The sequence below is a fragment of the Centruroides vittatus genome, unplaced genomic scaffold (assembly GCF_030686945.1).
Source record: "Centruroides vittatus isolate TY-2023 unplaced genomic scaffold, ASM3068694v2 contig_824, whole genome shotgun sequence".
NCBI lineage: Eukaryota > Metazoa > Arthropoda > Arachnida > Scorpiones > Buthidae > Centruroides > Centruroides vittatus.
Genome location: NW_027122537.1, coordinates 1,243,957 through 1,256,997, shown reverse-complemented (window position 1 = coordinate 1,256,997; position 13,041 = coordinate 1,243,957). Strand labels below are relative to the sequence as shown.

The 13,041-nt window shown below is 31.6% G+C and overlaps 1 protein-coding gene across 3 annotated transcripts in view; it reads right to left on the bottom strand.

Moving 5' to 3' along the window:
- Positions 1 to 4,325: 4,325 nt before the first annotated feature.
- Prp39 (pre-mRNA processing factor 39) overlaps positions 4,326 to 13,041 on the bottom strand; it is a 92,840-nt gene continuing 84,124 nt past the window's right edge. For all 3 annotated transcript variants that reach the window (XM_067278856.1, XM_067278855.1, XM_067278857.1), the window contains 2 exons: positions 12,838 to 12,979; positions 4,326 to 5,407 (listed from right to left, as the gene is read on the bottom strand). In XM_067278856.1, the coding sequence (XP_067134957.1) occupies positions 5,345 to 5,407; positions 12,838 to 12,979 (205 nt within the window). In that variant the 3' untranslated portion in view covers positions 4,326 to 5,344. The remainder of the gene's footprint in view (positions 5,408 to 12,837; positions 12,980 to 13,041) is intronic.

Below are 13,041 nucleotides of genomic sequence, written 5' to 3'. Positions count from 1 at the left end.
ATTCCCCTGGACGTGGGTGAGTTTTTTGACCCATTAAACAATTATGTTGCTTTTTACGTAGGTAGATATACAGGGTGTTCCAGTACGAGGTGGACTCCAGTGAATTATTGACAGATTAACAAAAAGTCTAAAAATCTTATATCATTCTTCCATGATAAATTATCCTGGCCCAAAAAAATCTCGAAAGTGAAATCTTGTAATCAAATTATCAGCCATACTGTGCATTTTTATAACAACTTTTTCATGTTTACGAACGAATAGTACCACAACTTATACATTGTAATTGATAAAAAAAAATTAGATTTTTAGTTACTTAAAATATAATTTATCTTGAAAAAGTATCCAAAAATCGATTTTTTTAGGTACCGCCTGTACGGAATGAACTCGTAGCTGCAAATATCAAAAGTTGGGTCTGGAAACTTATTTTCTTTATGAGCCTATATCTCGAAAACTTAGTGATTTAAAAAATAAAAAGTAGTTTTGAACATATATTTTGCTTATCTACCCATAGCTCGCGGGAGTGCACCTCGTACTGAAACACATCGTATAAACATAGTATGTATTTCACACCTCCCCGCCCCACTTAGATTATGCCTATGACAACAAGTCGATCGCGACACATTTTTCAGATAAAAAGTAGATCTTATGTACACAAAAGTTGGCCACCCGACCTAACCTATCCCTCCGGGAGATGACCGTAGTCCGACGTCATGGTTTACAGACTTTACCGCAAGATGGCGGTACTAGCAACTACGGTGCCGTCTGCATGATAGCATTTAAAAAGTATGACGACGCTCTTATTTTTTGTCTCCGGTCAAAAAGTAGGGTATCGTTGAACTCGTCTCGGTCCCGAGTTCAAATATATACTCAAAGTCCCGAAATTCCATAGGGTGCAATCTACAGTACACCCTTAGAAAAACTTAATATACCACGAAAGAAGTGTGTAGGAATTGTACTGACAAGCTCTATTAAAGGATTTGTTACCCTTGCAAAGACAAGAAACTCAATTATTATATCTAAGCACTGTTTTTTTGCATAATCCATAATTTCAAAAACGTTGACGGCAACGTTAAAGCCTGTACTAGGCCAAGTTGTAAATATAGTAAACTAGCAGATAAGCCCGGCGTTGCTCGGGCAAAAAGTAAAGATATCGAAGATCAAGATTATTACATTATAGTCGATCTTACCCGTTTTCACAGAATGCAAGAATTAGGTCCTCCCTGTTTCCCGACTAATTAGAGAATTTTTAAACGGGTCTAAAAATATATTCGGTTTTCTGCAAAAACGCAAAAAGCTGCATCTGCGCCTGTAAATCTTGCACATCGCTATCTCTTAACACTTCCTTTGTTACGGAATACACTTCTTTCATCCCCACATGGTACCCTACTAAAACGCAGTTAAAAATAAAAAATTACATCTAAAATACTACAGTAGAAGCTGTTCTTTAGGATAAACCTTAATCCATTCCCCTCTCTTCCGCGGGGGGGGAGAATTTCGAAAAATCCCTTCTTAGTGTACGTTCTCATGACGTACCCTGTGTACCAAATTTCAACTCCTAACCGTTTGAGCTCTGCGCTTATTATTATTATCATCATCATCAACCCATCTCGTCTATAAGATTAGTTTCTGATTATAATTGTTGTAAAACTTCACGAATAAATGCTTCGAGAGCATTCCACATCATTCGAGTGTGTTCTGGAATGTTCCACAATGATCTGGGATGTTCTCGAATGTTCTGGACTGTTCTCGAAATTTCTATAGGGCGAAACTTCCAGCCCTTATATCTTCAACAGCACGGCCTTCAGGTAAAAACGGAACTTTCTTCATGGATGGGGGATAGAGGGCTACCACACAACTCCCTTGATCGTACCGGGACTCGTTTTTGAGTTTTAGCAGCACGCACATTGTACACTTACTTTTATAATATACAGGGTGGGCCAGCGAAAACGAAACGGAAGAGTGTTCGTGTTCGTCCAAGCAAAGCGCTCGGACAGGTCGATTTTACTCTCGAGGGGACATCTTTTGCAATAAAGTTTTTGCGATTCTGAATATTAACTAAACAAACATTTTTTTCGAAATAAATGCTTGTTTACTTAATACAAAATAAATGAGTTTTTAAAATTTTTTGTTGTCTGTTGTATTCAGAATCGCAAAAACTTTATTGCAAAAGATGTCCCCTCGAGAATAAAATCGACCTGTCCGAGCGCTTTGCTTGGACGAACACGAACACTCTGCCGTTTCGTTTTCGCTGGCCCACCCTGTATATTGATATTGATGATTACATAAAGTCGAGACCTTTAAAAACACGCCTTTTTAAAATCTTTTGCTTTTGCATACTGCTATGCCGAATTTTAGAACTTGAGAATAAATTGTTGGCCTTTTTCCAAAATAAAGGTATTGATGCTTTTGTAAAATGTCTTAGAAATGATATTCGGTGTGCTAAAATGGCATATTTGGCCGATATTTTTAATTACTTAAATAGCGTTAATACAAGTATCCAGGGGAAAAATGAAAATATTTTGACATCCACTGACAAACTCAGCATTTCAGAAAAAAGTATCTCTGGAAAAATCGCATATCAGAAAGAAATGCAGTAGATTCCTTAAAAAAATGTTTCCGTCCCTTCAAAATAAAAATGTCGAGGGAATAATTTCCATTAAAACAGAACACTTAACACTATTGGAAGAAAAGATTGCAAGTTCCTTTCCTTCCTTATAGAAAATTATGACTGGATACGAACGAAATCCATTTGGCACAACTGATACATCGAGTTGTGAATTTTTATTACAAGAACAATTGGTTACCTTGTCAACGGATCGCACTTAAAAAATGAAATCCTCTGAAACAAGTCTTGAGGATTTTTGTCCAAGACGAAAATCCAGCACTCTCTACGAAGGCACTGAAAATTTTGCTAGTTTTCATCATCATATTTGTGAGCTCGATTTCTCAACATTAACAAACATAAAAACTAAAAAAAATAACTCGAACGACTAACTAGTGTAAAAGAAATGAGGACAGCTATCACATATTAGATCGGATATTGCTGAATTGATGATAATGCGATACCTGAACAAGCTCAGGTATCGGGATTAAAATTGATTTAAAGAACTTCCATTTTTGTTATTTTAGTTACCGTTTTCACAAATATATTTTTTTTTAATTAATGTTTTTTTACTGTTATGGAATCTGTTATTTTGAATAAAAGGATATGTTCATCTTTATTTTTATTTTATGACTTTGGTGATTTCGGTGTTTGCAAATTTTCTTATATTAAAAACTGTTCCGACTTCGAAAAGATTAAGAACCAGTGTTAGAATATTAACAACGTTCGAATCCGGATTTTTGACGCTTCACTCTGCTTGTTTTTAAATTTACCATTATTACCGTATACGAATTATTTGGAGTTTCCTCGATATCGTAGTTTCTACTTTTGTCGTTCGGTAACATACTGAAACTTTTCATTGCAGATAGGCTTCTGATTGTTAAGATTACCTAGCATTATAATTTTTTTCAACGGCAACATTGCTTTGACATAATATTAAGTGTTGAGTCTCATCTCAATCCAGAAATTTTGTGGATTTGGACTCATAGTCGTTCATCACTAAATATTCGAATAAAATTTTATCGAAACATTGTTCGAGAATGTCGAATTCTGTTATTCTGCTTCTTTCGTTCCAAACAAAAGCAACAAAATGAGCAAGCTTCAAAAAATAGAAGAAAAAAAACCACCTCCGCGAAGACCACGGAAAAAAAGTGGAGAAAGCTGAATACGTTCGTTCGAAAATGGATAAGTGCAAAGGATCGAAAAGCAAATGGGACGTCAAAGAACTCAAAGGTTTGGCAGGGCGAAGAGGTGTCAGTATTGGCGAGCGTCAAAAAGCAGTTTTTGTATACGAAAAACCTATTGATCTAATTGCTATTTAATATTTTGACAACTAGAATTCTCATCTAGCAATGGCCTTTTAATATAATTTATACGCGGCTTTTATATTTTAAATTTTTGATTTTTATGAAGCAACTTCTAAGCTCAAAATTGAATAGTCTGTGGTATATTTTTTTAACGCGGTAATATATTAATTTATAATCATGGTGTTCTGATAATTTTTAAATTTTAAAATAATATCTGCTTGAATTCATATAATGAAAGTAATGCAAATTAACTTCCATATTTACATGTAATTTATGTATATAGGATAAGAAAAAATTAGCATATTTAATTAGAAGCAAACAAAAAATTTTTATTTCACATAAGAAATGATTAATATGGTAATCTGTTCGTCTCCACAATGAATTATATTTTGTATTAATAAAACTGAACCAACACATTCAAGTCCAGACATTCTTAAATAATGTAATTTGAGAGATATTTCATTCATTCATTCGTTGTATACATATCTTTCAAATTTTAAATATTAATATAGTTATTCTAAATTTTATAACTTACTTTTATAAACTGAGTAAAATTAATATTTTATGAAGCGACATTTTCATTCTTTTAATTACTTTATTACATAAAATATGCATCTTCACAAAAAAACCAATTATAATATGCTTCCATCTAAAAAACCATTAAAACTGCATTAAAAAAAATCGTCTTTAAATTTATTAAAATAAAAAAAAACTATTTAACCTATAAACTAATCAAGATTGAAGTTTAATTTCTAGCAAATCTTCAAATTATTATAAATTTGTTGTCACTTTCGAAATTCCATATCTATTAGCAAAACTTGCAAACTTTTCATTTCTCTGTTCATTAAAAATATATTATTGATCACACTGAATAAGATTGAAAATCCTCTACATCTATAAAAATTTTAAATTGAAATGTTTTATTAATTTAAACCTGAATTCGTATGCTTTCCCATTCTATCCATAGTAATTTAAAACAGTTTTCGTATATTTATATGGTAAGAAATCTAAAAAGTGTCTATAGATTCAGAAGTGAGGATGTACAGAATATATACATTATATATTTTTTATTTATTTTTACATGATAAACTATGAACAGAAAAAATCAAAATAGTGATGTAGAAAATTTAGGGAGCTAAAGACAGTAAAATTTTGATTGCAGTTATGCATTAAGTTATTTATATGTAGTTCCAAATTATCTAGCATCAAGAAATGAATGCACACACTTTATTCTTTCAAAAATAATTTGTAGTGTGCCGTAATGACAATTACCATATCAAGTATAATTCTTTATCATTAATTGTAATGAAAAGGAACTGTGATTATATTCTATGGTGAAAGATTAAAACTTTCTTTCTTAAATTAAAACGAAACTATTTGGAATGATATAATGGTCCATTAATAAAACCTAAAAATATGGTATTTACGAATATCTTCAGTGAGTTGGATAATATGAAGCTGGATATGCACTCCAAGGCTGTTGATAATTATAAGCAGTCTGAAAATAAAAGCAAGATTATTAGTAATCAAAAACAATGAAAAAGCATAGCATTTTAAGTTTAGAATCTTAATAATTAAAATTTGTATATTGAAAAAAAATGTTACAGAAATTTAAAGAAAACTATACATTAGAAAATGTAGTTTCCTTTAGAAAGAAAAAGCTTTTAATACTGTTGAAGGTAATCATACTACTACTAATGTTTACAGTGCACTGATTATAAAATGCACTTCATCATTTGAGATAAATCAAGGAAATAATATGAGATTGATTTAATTTTAGCATTAATATAATTTTCCAAAAACTTCTATTTATCACTACAGAATGAGGCTGTATTGTGTGACAGAAACTTCATTAAAATTTTATAAATTGTTTCTAACTTTATGTTAATTTGTTTTTCTAATATCTAAAGAATCATTTGATGATCACAGGCACTATACAAACTATTTTTCCCTTTCTAGAATATGAAGCTATTGTTGGCTATCCACAGCATTTGTCCTCTCCAAAATCCTCATGGCCATCCTAAAATCTCACAAACAAACTAAAACTTGTCAGCAAAAGATCAGCATTAATATATAGTATTTGTGTTATCAATTTGACAGTTTCTTTTGCCAAAAATATAACAAAATTTCATGTATGCTTTTTACTCTGTCATTACAAAGAATAGCATCATTTCTGTAATATGTAATCTCTAATGTAACAGCATATAAAACAATGATTATTGCACTAGTAAGTTACATGTAGACCTACTGTATGAGTATATAGCATACATTTGACAGATTAAATGCATAATGTTATTACTAGGGTTTATTTCCCGGGATTCCCGCCGTTTATCCCTATGAGAAAAATCCCAGGAAATCTCACATTTCAATAATAATTTATCATTTCAGGTTTTATTTCTACCATTTATTATATGAAAAGTTGCATTTTGAAGACTCACCTAAGAGAGAAATTTTGAGGTTTCATGCTGCATATTATTACCTATGTTTTACAAGTCTCCACTTGTTAGTTCATGTAATATCTATGTATTGTGTTTGCGCATCATTGAGCAGCGGAGCACTCGCTGAAAGCAAAACCAGATGGAACAGTCTTTTAGCTATGCTAGAATGGTATATCAAGATAAGACCATCCATGTTGAAAGCTCTCATTGATCTCAAAGAAGATAAAAATAGTACTCTTAGCCTTGAAAAACAAGAAGTTGACGTAATTCACGACATCGTGGAATCACTAGAACCCTTAAAAATAGCTGTTGAAAAGCTAGGTAGAAGAAAATCTACTCTATTTCCAATCAGAGGATATTACCTCTTTTGTTTTGAATGAACTGAAACAATTCAACACTGCTTTTTCTAAAAAAGTACATGAATATTTTGTTCTCCACATAAAAGAGAGAAGAAACAAAAATTGATGGGACTGTCACTTAACCTCACTGGTGAAAACAAATATAAAAAGTTTGAGAGTGCATTCCAACAATCTGAGGCAATTATAATTTCATCAGCAAAACAAATGTTCGATCGCCTTTTTTGGAGAACCTGCTATTTCTCATTCTAGTGAAGGTAATGAACTCAAATATGTACAAGAATCACAGAGTGTCATACTACCGAATGAAATGACTTTAGCTGACAAGCTAAATGCATATCTTGAAGCATCCAAGAGATCAAGAATACAACAAGAGCAGAGAGCAATAAACAAAGAATTAAATGCTGAAGAGCAGTTAGAAACTGAGTTAACAAACTTCAAAAAGACAGGTGTAAAAATCTCAGAAAATTTCTCTTTTTTTGAGAGCTTTTAAAACCATTCCACTCCCAATGAAATGCTTTACAGTGATATCTCGGTTTTTATTGACTTCGGTTATCGTCGATTTTTTCACGAAAAATTTGTCTCGGTTTTCATTGATTGCCTCGGATTTTGTCGGCGTGCTCAAGTGACCTCGCTGCTAATTTTGCAAAAACAAAGGGTAACCCACGCGTTTTTCGGTGCAGTGTGGCATTATTTCTCATTGTGTGAACATTACCCCGTGACGGCCCACCACTGGCCAACAGTTCTGTTCCTTGAACACTGGGAGTTCAGTCGTAGGTTTGTGCTTCACCAAGGTGGGCTGGCCATGTAAAGTTTTCCAGATTTTCTTCATGTCTGTAACGCCTTAATAGGGGCCAGTTATCCTTAAATTGATTTCCCGGAAGACATTATTCCTCGTAATACGACCATCATAAATGCATACAAATACTATTATATGACAATTATGTCACACTTTACCACAGGGCAATATAGGCTAGAAGCTCACATCCAACTAGCTTCTACAAGACATTAACCCACGTGTCTAGCCAAACAATTCCATTGCTTTCATCTTAATGCTAATTATCTTATCTTTAATCTTAATGCTTTTATCTTTATGCTAATTAGTTTTTTATGTTAATTTCTTACTGCTTCTAGTATTTAATGCTATATTAATTCTCTATAAAATGTGTTTTTGGTATGTATTTTGGAGTGTCTAGAACGAATTAATTGGATTTACATTGATTCCTATGGAAATAATTGCTTCGGTTTTTGTCGGTTTAGGATTTCGTCGATTGTTTTCGGACGAATTATCGACGAAAACCGAGTTATCACTGTATTATACTTTCATCTTATAATGTAGGAGAACATAAATTAATTGAGCCTAACATGTCCGTATGGGTGAGATTGGCCCTAAACTTTTTGTTACTTACTAGAAAACAAATTAAATTATTCAAATTTATGATATTCCTGTATGATATTTTTTATTCATATGAAATTCTATTTTATTATTTCATCCCAGAATTTCCCGGGATTCCGGGAAAAAGAATTATTTTCCCATAATCCTGCTGAAGGCAAATTTCCCGGGAAATGAGAAACCCTAGTTATTACATGTACTGTAATCATAAAATCAAATAAAAAAAACTAACCACCACTTTTTACTGCAATGAAAATTATCACAGTTGGATAAATCCTTATTTGATAAGAATGACCAAATAAGAATATAGTGTGAATTCTTAATCTGAAAACTGTTACAGTGCTCTCAAAAACAAAATTTTGGACAAGAAAATAATTAAATTTTACACTTAAGAAATAATCATTTAAAAAAGTACCTATTTAAAAGTTATAAATCATATATTTCATTATAAATTAAAAATTATTGATAATTAAAAAACATCAATAGATAGCACTGATAACACTTTGCTAAGCTGTTTATAACTGCAAACTGTATGATATTAAAATGGACTATTAAAATTCACTTAGAACACAAATACTTGACATTAACCAGTTTTTGCTAATATAAAAAGTGACATTAACTGGATAAAATCTAATATTTACTTCTAGGGATTAACTGGGGATGGCAATGGGTGATCAATTGATTGTTTGCAGACCTTAAAATTAATTAAAGCTGCAAGAGTAATATTATTTTTAATTGATTATTTTTCCCAAAACCTGGCAATGCTGGCAGTGTACAATGATGCCTAAAGGGAAGGAAGCAAGCATGTAGCACTAAGGCAGTCATTGTTTTCTGTGAGCTGTTAGTTTGCATCATTTCTCAATTTTACACTTGATATACAATCTGTGCCTGCTAAGTGAACAATGGTCAACAACAAGAAGAGAGGTACTGAAATATTTTACAAAAACAGACAGCAACTTAGTCTCTTGCAAGTACTGAACAAAGGAGATCAAATGCTGTGAATACACCATCAATGTTGCCAATTACTTGTAGCACAAACATCAGCAGAATTTGCTATCTGTTACCACACAGAGGATGCAATAAGTGGATATCTCATAATTTAGCTTCATTTACAATTGCAATGTAGATTTCATGCACAATTGCAATTGCTTACTTAATGTATAGTTATCATTTAACATTGAAACTATTGCTGGTAAGATTAAACTGTACATTATGCACAACAGTGTTCTTTGTTTTGAAAGCATGCATATATATAAAACAATAACTTTGATACCACCTAGAAAGAAAACTTGACAGAAGTGAATAAGGCTTTTTTTGAAGATCAGCAGGTATGTTGTAGGAAGTAACAAGCATACTACAGCAACAAATGCTCTTGCATATATGATTATAAAGGGCAATTTTCCATTTCACTCTGTTTAAAACCAGAACTCCAGCATTTTGTTAAGAATGTTGCTCCCCATAATAAGCTCCCAATAAGAAAAACTATGAAAAAAAATTGTGGATGGAAAGTATGAGGAATTCAATAGTGTTGCAAAGAAAACCTTGAAGTCTGAATAACCTAACTTACCACAGATATTTAGACCGAAACTTGCACACCTAGGTCCTTCTTAGGATTTACTGTGAATTATGAAAACAGAAAGCTGAAGCAAACTTCTGTCACAAGTAGGGTAACTAAATTAGAAAGTGCACACACTAGAGTATCTCAACAAGTTATCAAATGACTGGAAAATAGAAACAGAGAGGGTTATAGCTGTTGTAACAGATGGGGCAAACAATATTGGGGCTGCAATTGTTAATGTGGTTTGTAGTTCAAAACATCTTGTCTGCTTTGCTTGCACAATAAATTTAGTAGCACAAAGAGCAATTGAAGCTACTCCTGTAATTTCTGCAGTCATTGAAAGTCTATTGTTTCTTTTTTCAAGCAAAATAATAATACAAATAAACTTTTCCACTTTTTAATTAAGCTTTAGCTTAATTAAGTGGAAAAAGTGAAAGTAAGTTTCTAAAGCTCAAGCAAAAATGTCCAACTAGATATAATTCTACATGTTTTGTTACAAAGATTTATCAGTCTCTCATATTTTGTTGGTAACATCTTATTGTGCATGCCAGGGAACCTGACCATGGTAAGCACAGATGAGTTAGCAAGTATACAGGATACTATTTCATTATTGAGTCCATTATAACAGGTGACCAGGGAACTGTGGAGAAGAATATCACTTCAAGCAAAATCATTCTATTTGTTCACTGCTTGACTGAAACAATAGCATATTATAATGCAAGCACTCCTACTGGCCAACACTTGAAAACAACATTGGATCATCAATAGGGAAAAGGCCCATGAAAGCTGAGAAAATGAAAATTCTGGCAGTGGCAACACTTTTGAATCAGCAATTCAAAATATGCCATTTTGTCAGTCCAGTTGCTGCTGCTATTGCAGTGAATTACATAGCAAATTATTTAAAAGAACAGCAAGGTAGTAGGAATGAGACAAGTAATTGCAACAAAACTGCACAGTTTGCTCCAAACAGCAACAACTCAGATTGAGTTAAAAGTGTTTGAATTTTTATGATCACATGGTGGCAAATATGAAAAATGGAATAGACAATGCAGATGGTGTATCTCTTGAACTCCAACTGTATTTGCTGCAAGGTTTAATAGACAGAAAATCTTGCCCAGTTTGCATATTGGAAAACTCAGAAGCAAACATTTCAAATCTATATCTTGTGGCAATATCAATAAAATATCTGTCAATCTTGGTCACAAGTGTTCTTTCGGGATATTTGTTCTCAAAAGCAGGAGCAACAGCGAAGCAAAAATGAACAAGAGTGCATAGTAAAAGATTAAGCCAATTTATATTCCTCAGCTCTTTGATAAGAAATATTGAATAGAACAATCATAAAGATAAGAACATTGTGTTATTCTTGCTTTAAATACAATTATTATTTTAATGCTAATGTGTACCATTTTATTTCAAATGACCTGTTACAATTAATCAATTATTATTAACCGATTAATCAAGGTATTAAATATCTCATGGCAATTAGCAATCAATTACAATAATTGATTAATCTCCCACAATTGCCTAAGGTTAGATGAGGGATAAAAATTTCTGTATCAATAACTGGAGGGTGACATTAAGGGGGTTTGGCTGTAAATATATAATGAAAGTAACTATTGAAGCTTGCAATCTTGCTTTTTTGATGTAATGTTTTGTTCCATTTTTTGTTATATCCTAATTCAAATCGTGCACTTAATTAGAAATGTCTTTTGGTGCCTTCTTGATGACAATGCCTGCATGTGGTGCATATCCTGTATGCCACTTGTGGCAGCCTGAATGTAACAGGTCTTTGCAGTACCATGAATTTTCTATTTCATTAACTTGCATTCATTATGCAATAATAATCTCTCTCTAGAATTCAAATTAAAATGCCATAAGAATTACACAATTTTAGCTTAATTTTTAATTATGTAATTTGTTTATTATAGGTACAGTACTTAAGAATATGCTAATGCACAAGAAACTTTATAGTTAAGATTTGAAAGTATAACTCTTCTGGTGTTAACATACTTGAATTACTTTAAAATACACAAAAATAAAATTATATTTTCAAGTACTTTTGACAAAAATACAAATTCATCTTCTTCACATAATGAACAAACAAAAAAGGAACATATAATTGTTTCTATTCTTAGGTCATAAGAATATTTTACAGTTTTACTACTGCTGCTGCTTTTGAAGCTAATAAACATATTATAGAAAAGATATTGGAACTTTCATCCTTATAAATTATTTAACACAGATGTTAAGTTATACAGCCATCAGTTCTATCATTTGAAGCTGTTATGATACCAAAAGCATTATTATTAGATAAAGATTTTAATATACAATCTTGATTAAAAAGAATGCCCTGCTGGTCTCTAATAACTATTTTTATTTTAACAGTACTCTAGTTCCAAAAGTAGGGAGTACCATAGGAACTCCATCATCACAGTATTAGCTGAAATACTTATAAAAAATTTAGAGAAAGTTTTCATGGCATCTCTCTCCTAAATTCTTTATTTTATATCTACATTCTGTAAATGATGCACTGATATCTTGGATAGTTCTAAGAATGATTTTTTAAAGTTTCTCTATAAGTTGAATTCTATTTATCCTTCAATTCCTCCTTCAAAAGAAAATTTCGTAAAAAAAATTTCCATCTCATTTTGGATCTCAATACCAGATCATCATCATCATCAGGCTAAGTATTTGGAGTTTTCATTATACCCAAGCATTCATATCAGTCTGTCTTTTATAATAATTTCTGCTTTAGTTTAGCAAAACTTTCTTTCATTACTTAAAAAATAAATAATGAGTTAAAATATATTTTGACTGCAACTACAAATGCTGGTGATTCTGTTAAAAATTTAATTTTAAGTATGAAATAACAAGTTACCTATATCCTATATTCAAACTGGATACGCCAAGACATAACTTCTTAATTATATCATCAAATATGGTTGAGTAAACTTCTATCTAGACAAATTTAGTTACAGCATAATTTATATTGAGATTATGATGTATTTCAGTAAAAAATTGTAATTATCCCAGAGAAACAAGACAAGAATACTGCTGAGAAGAATATACAAAGAAATATAACAACACATATAAGTTTAAATAACTTAAGTATGTATATATCTACACACACACCCACACAAATTGTATCTATATTTTATTAAAATCAATAAGTTTTTAATATACCTGTGCATAACTTTGCCAAGACTGTGGATATGCGTAAGCTGTAGTATCTTGAGTTGAAGGAATTTGAACAGTAGTAGCAACAGTGCTGTTCACAGTACCATTTATATCCAGTTTTGACTTTTTATCTTGATAAATATCATCACTAAAGCATAATATTTAAAATAAATTGTTAGTAACATTAATTTTTTTATAAAGCTTTAATAT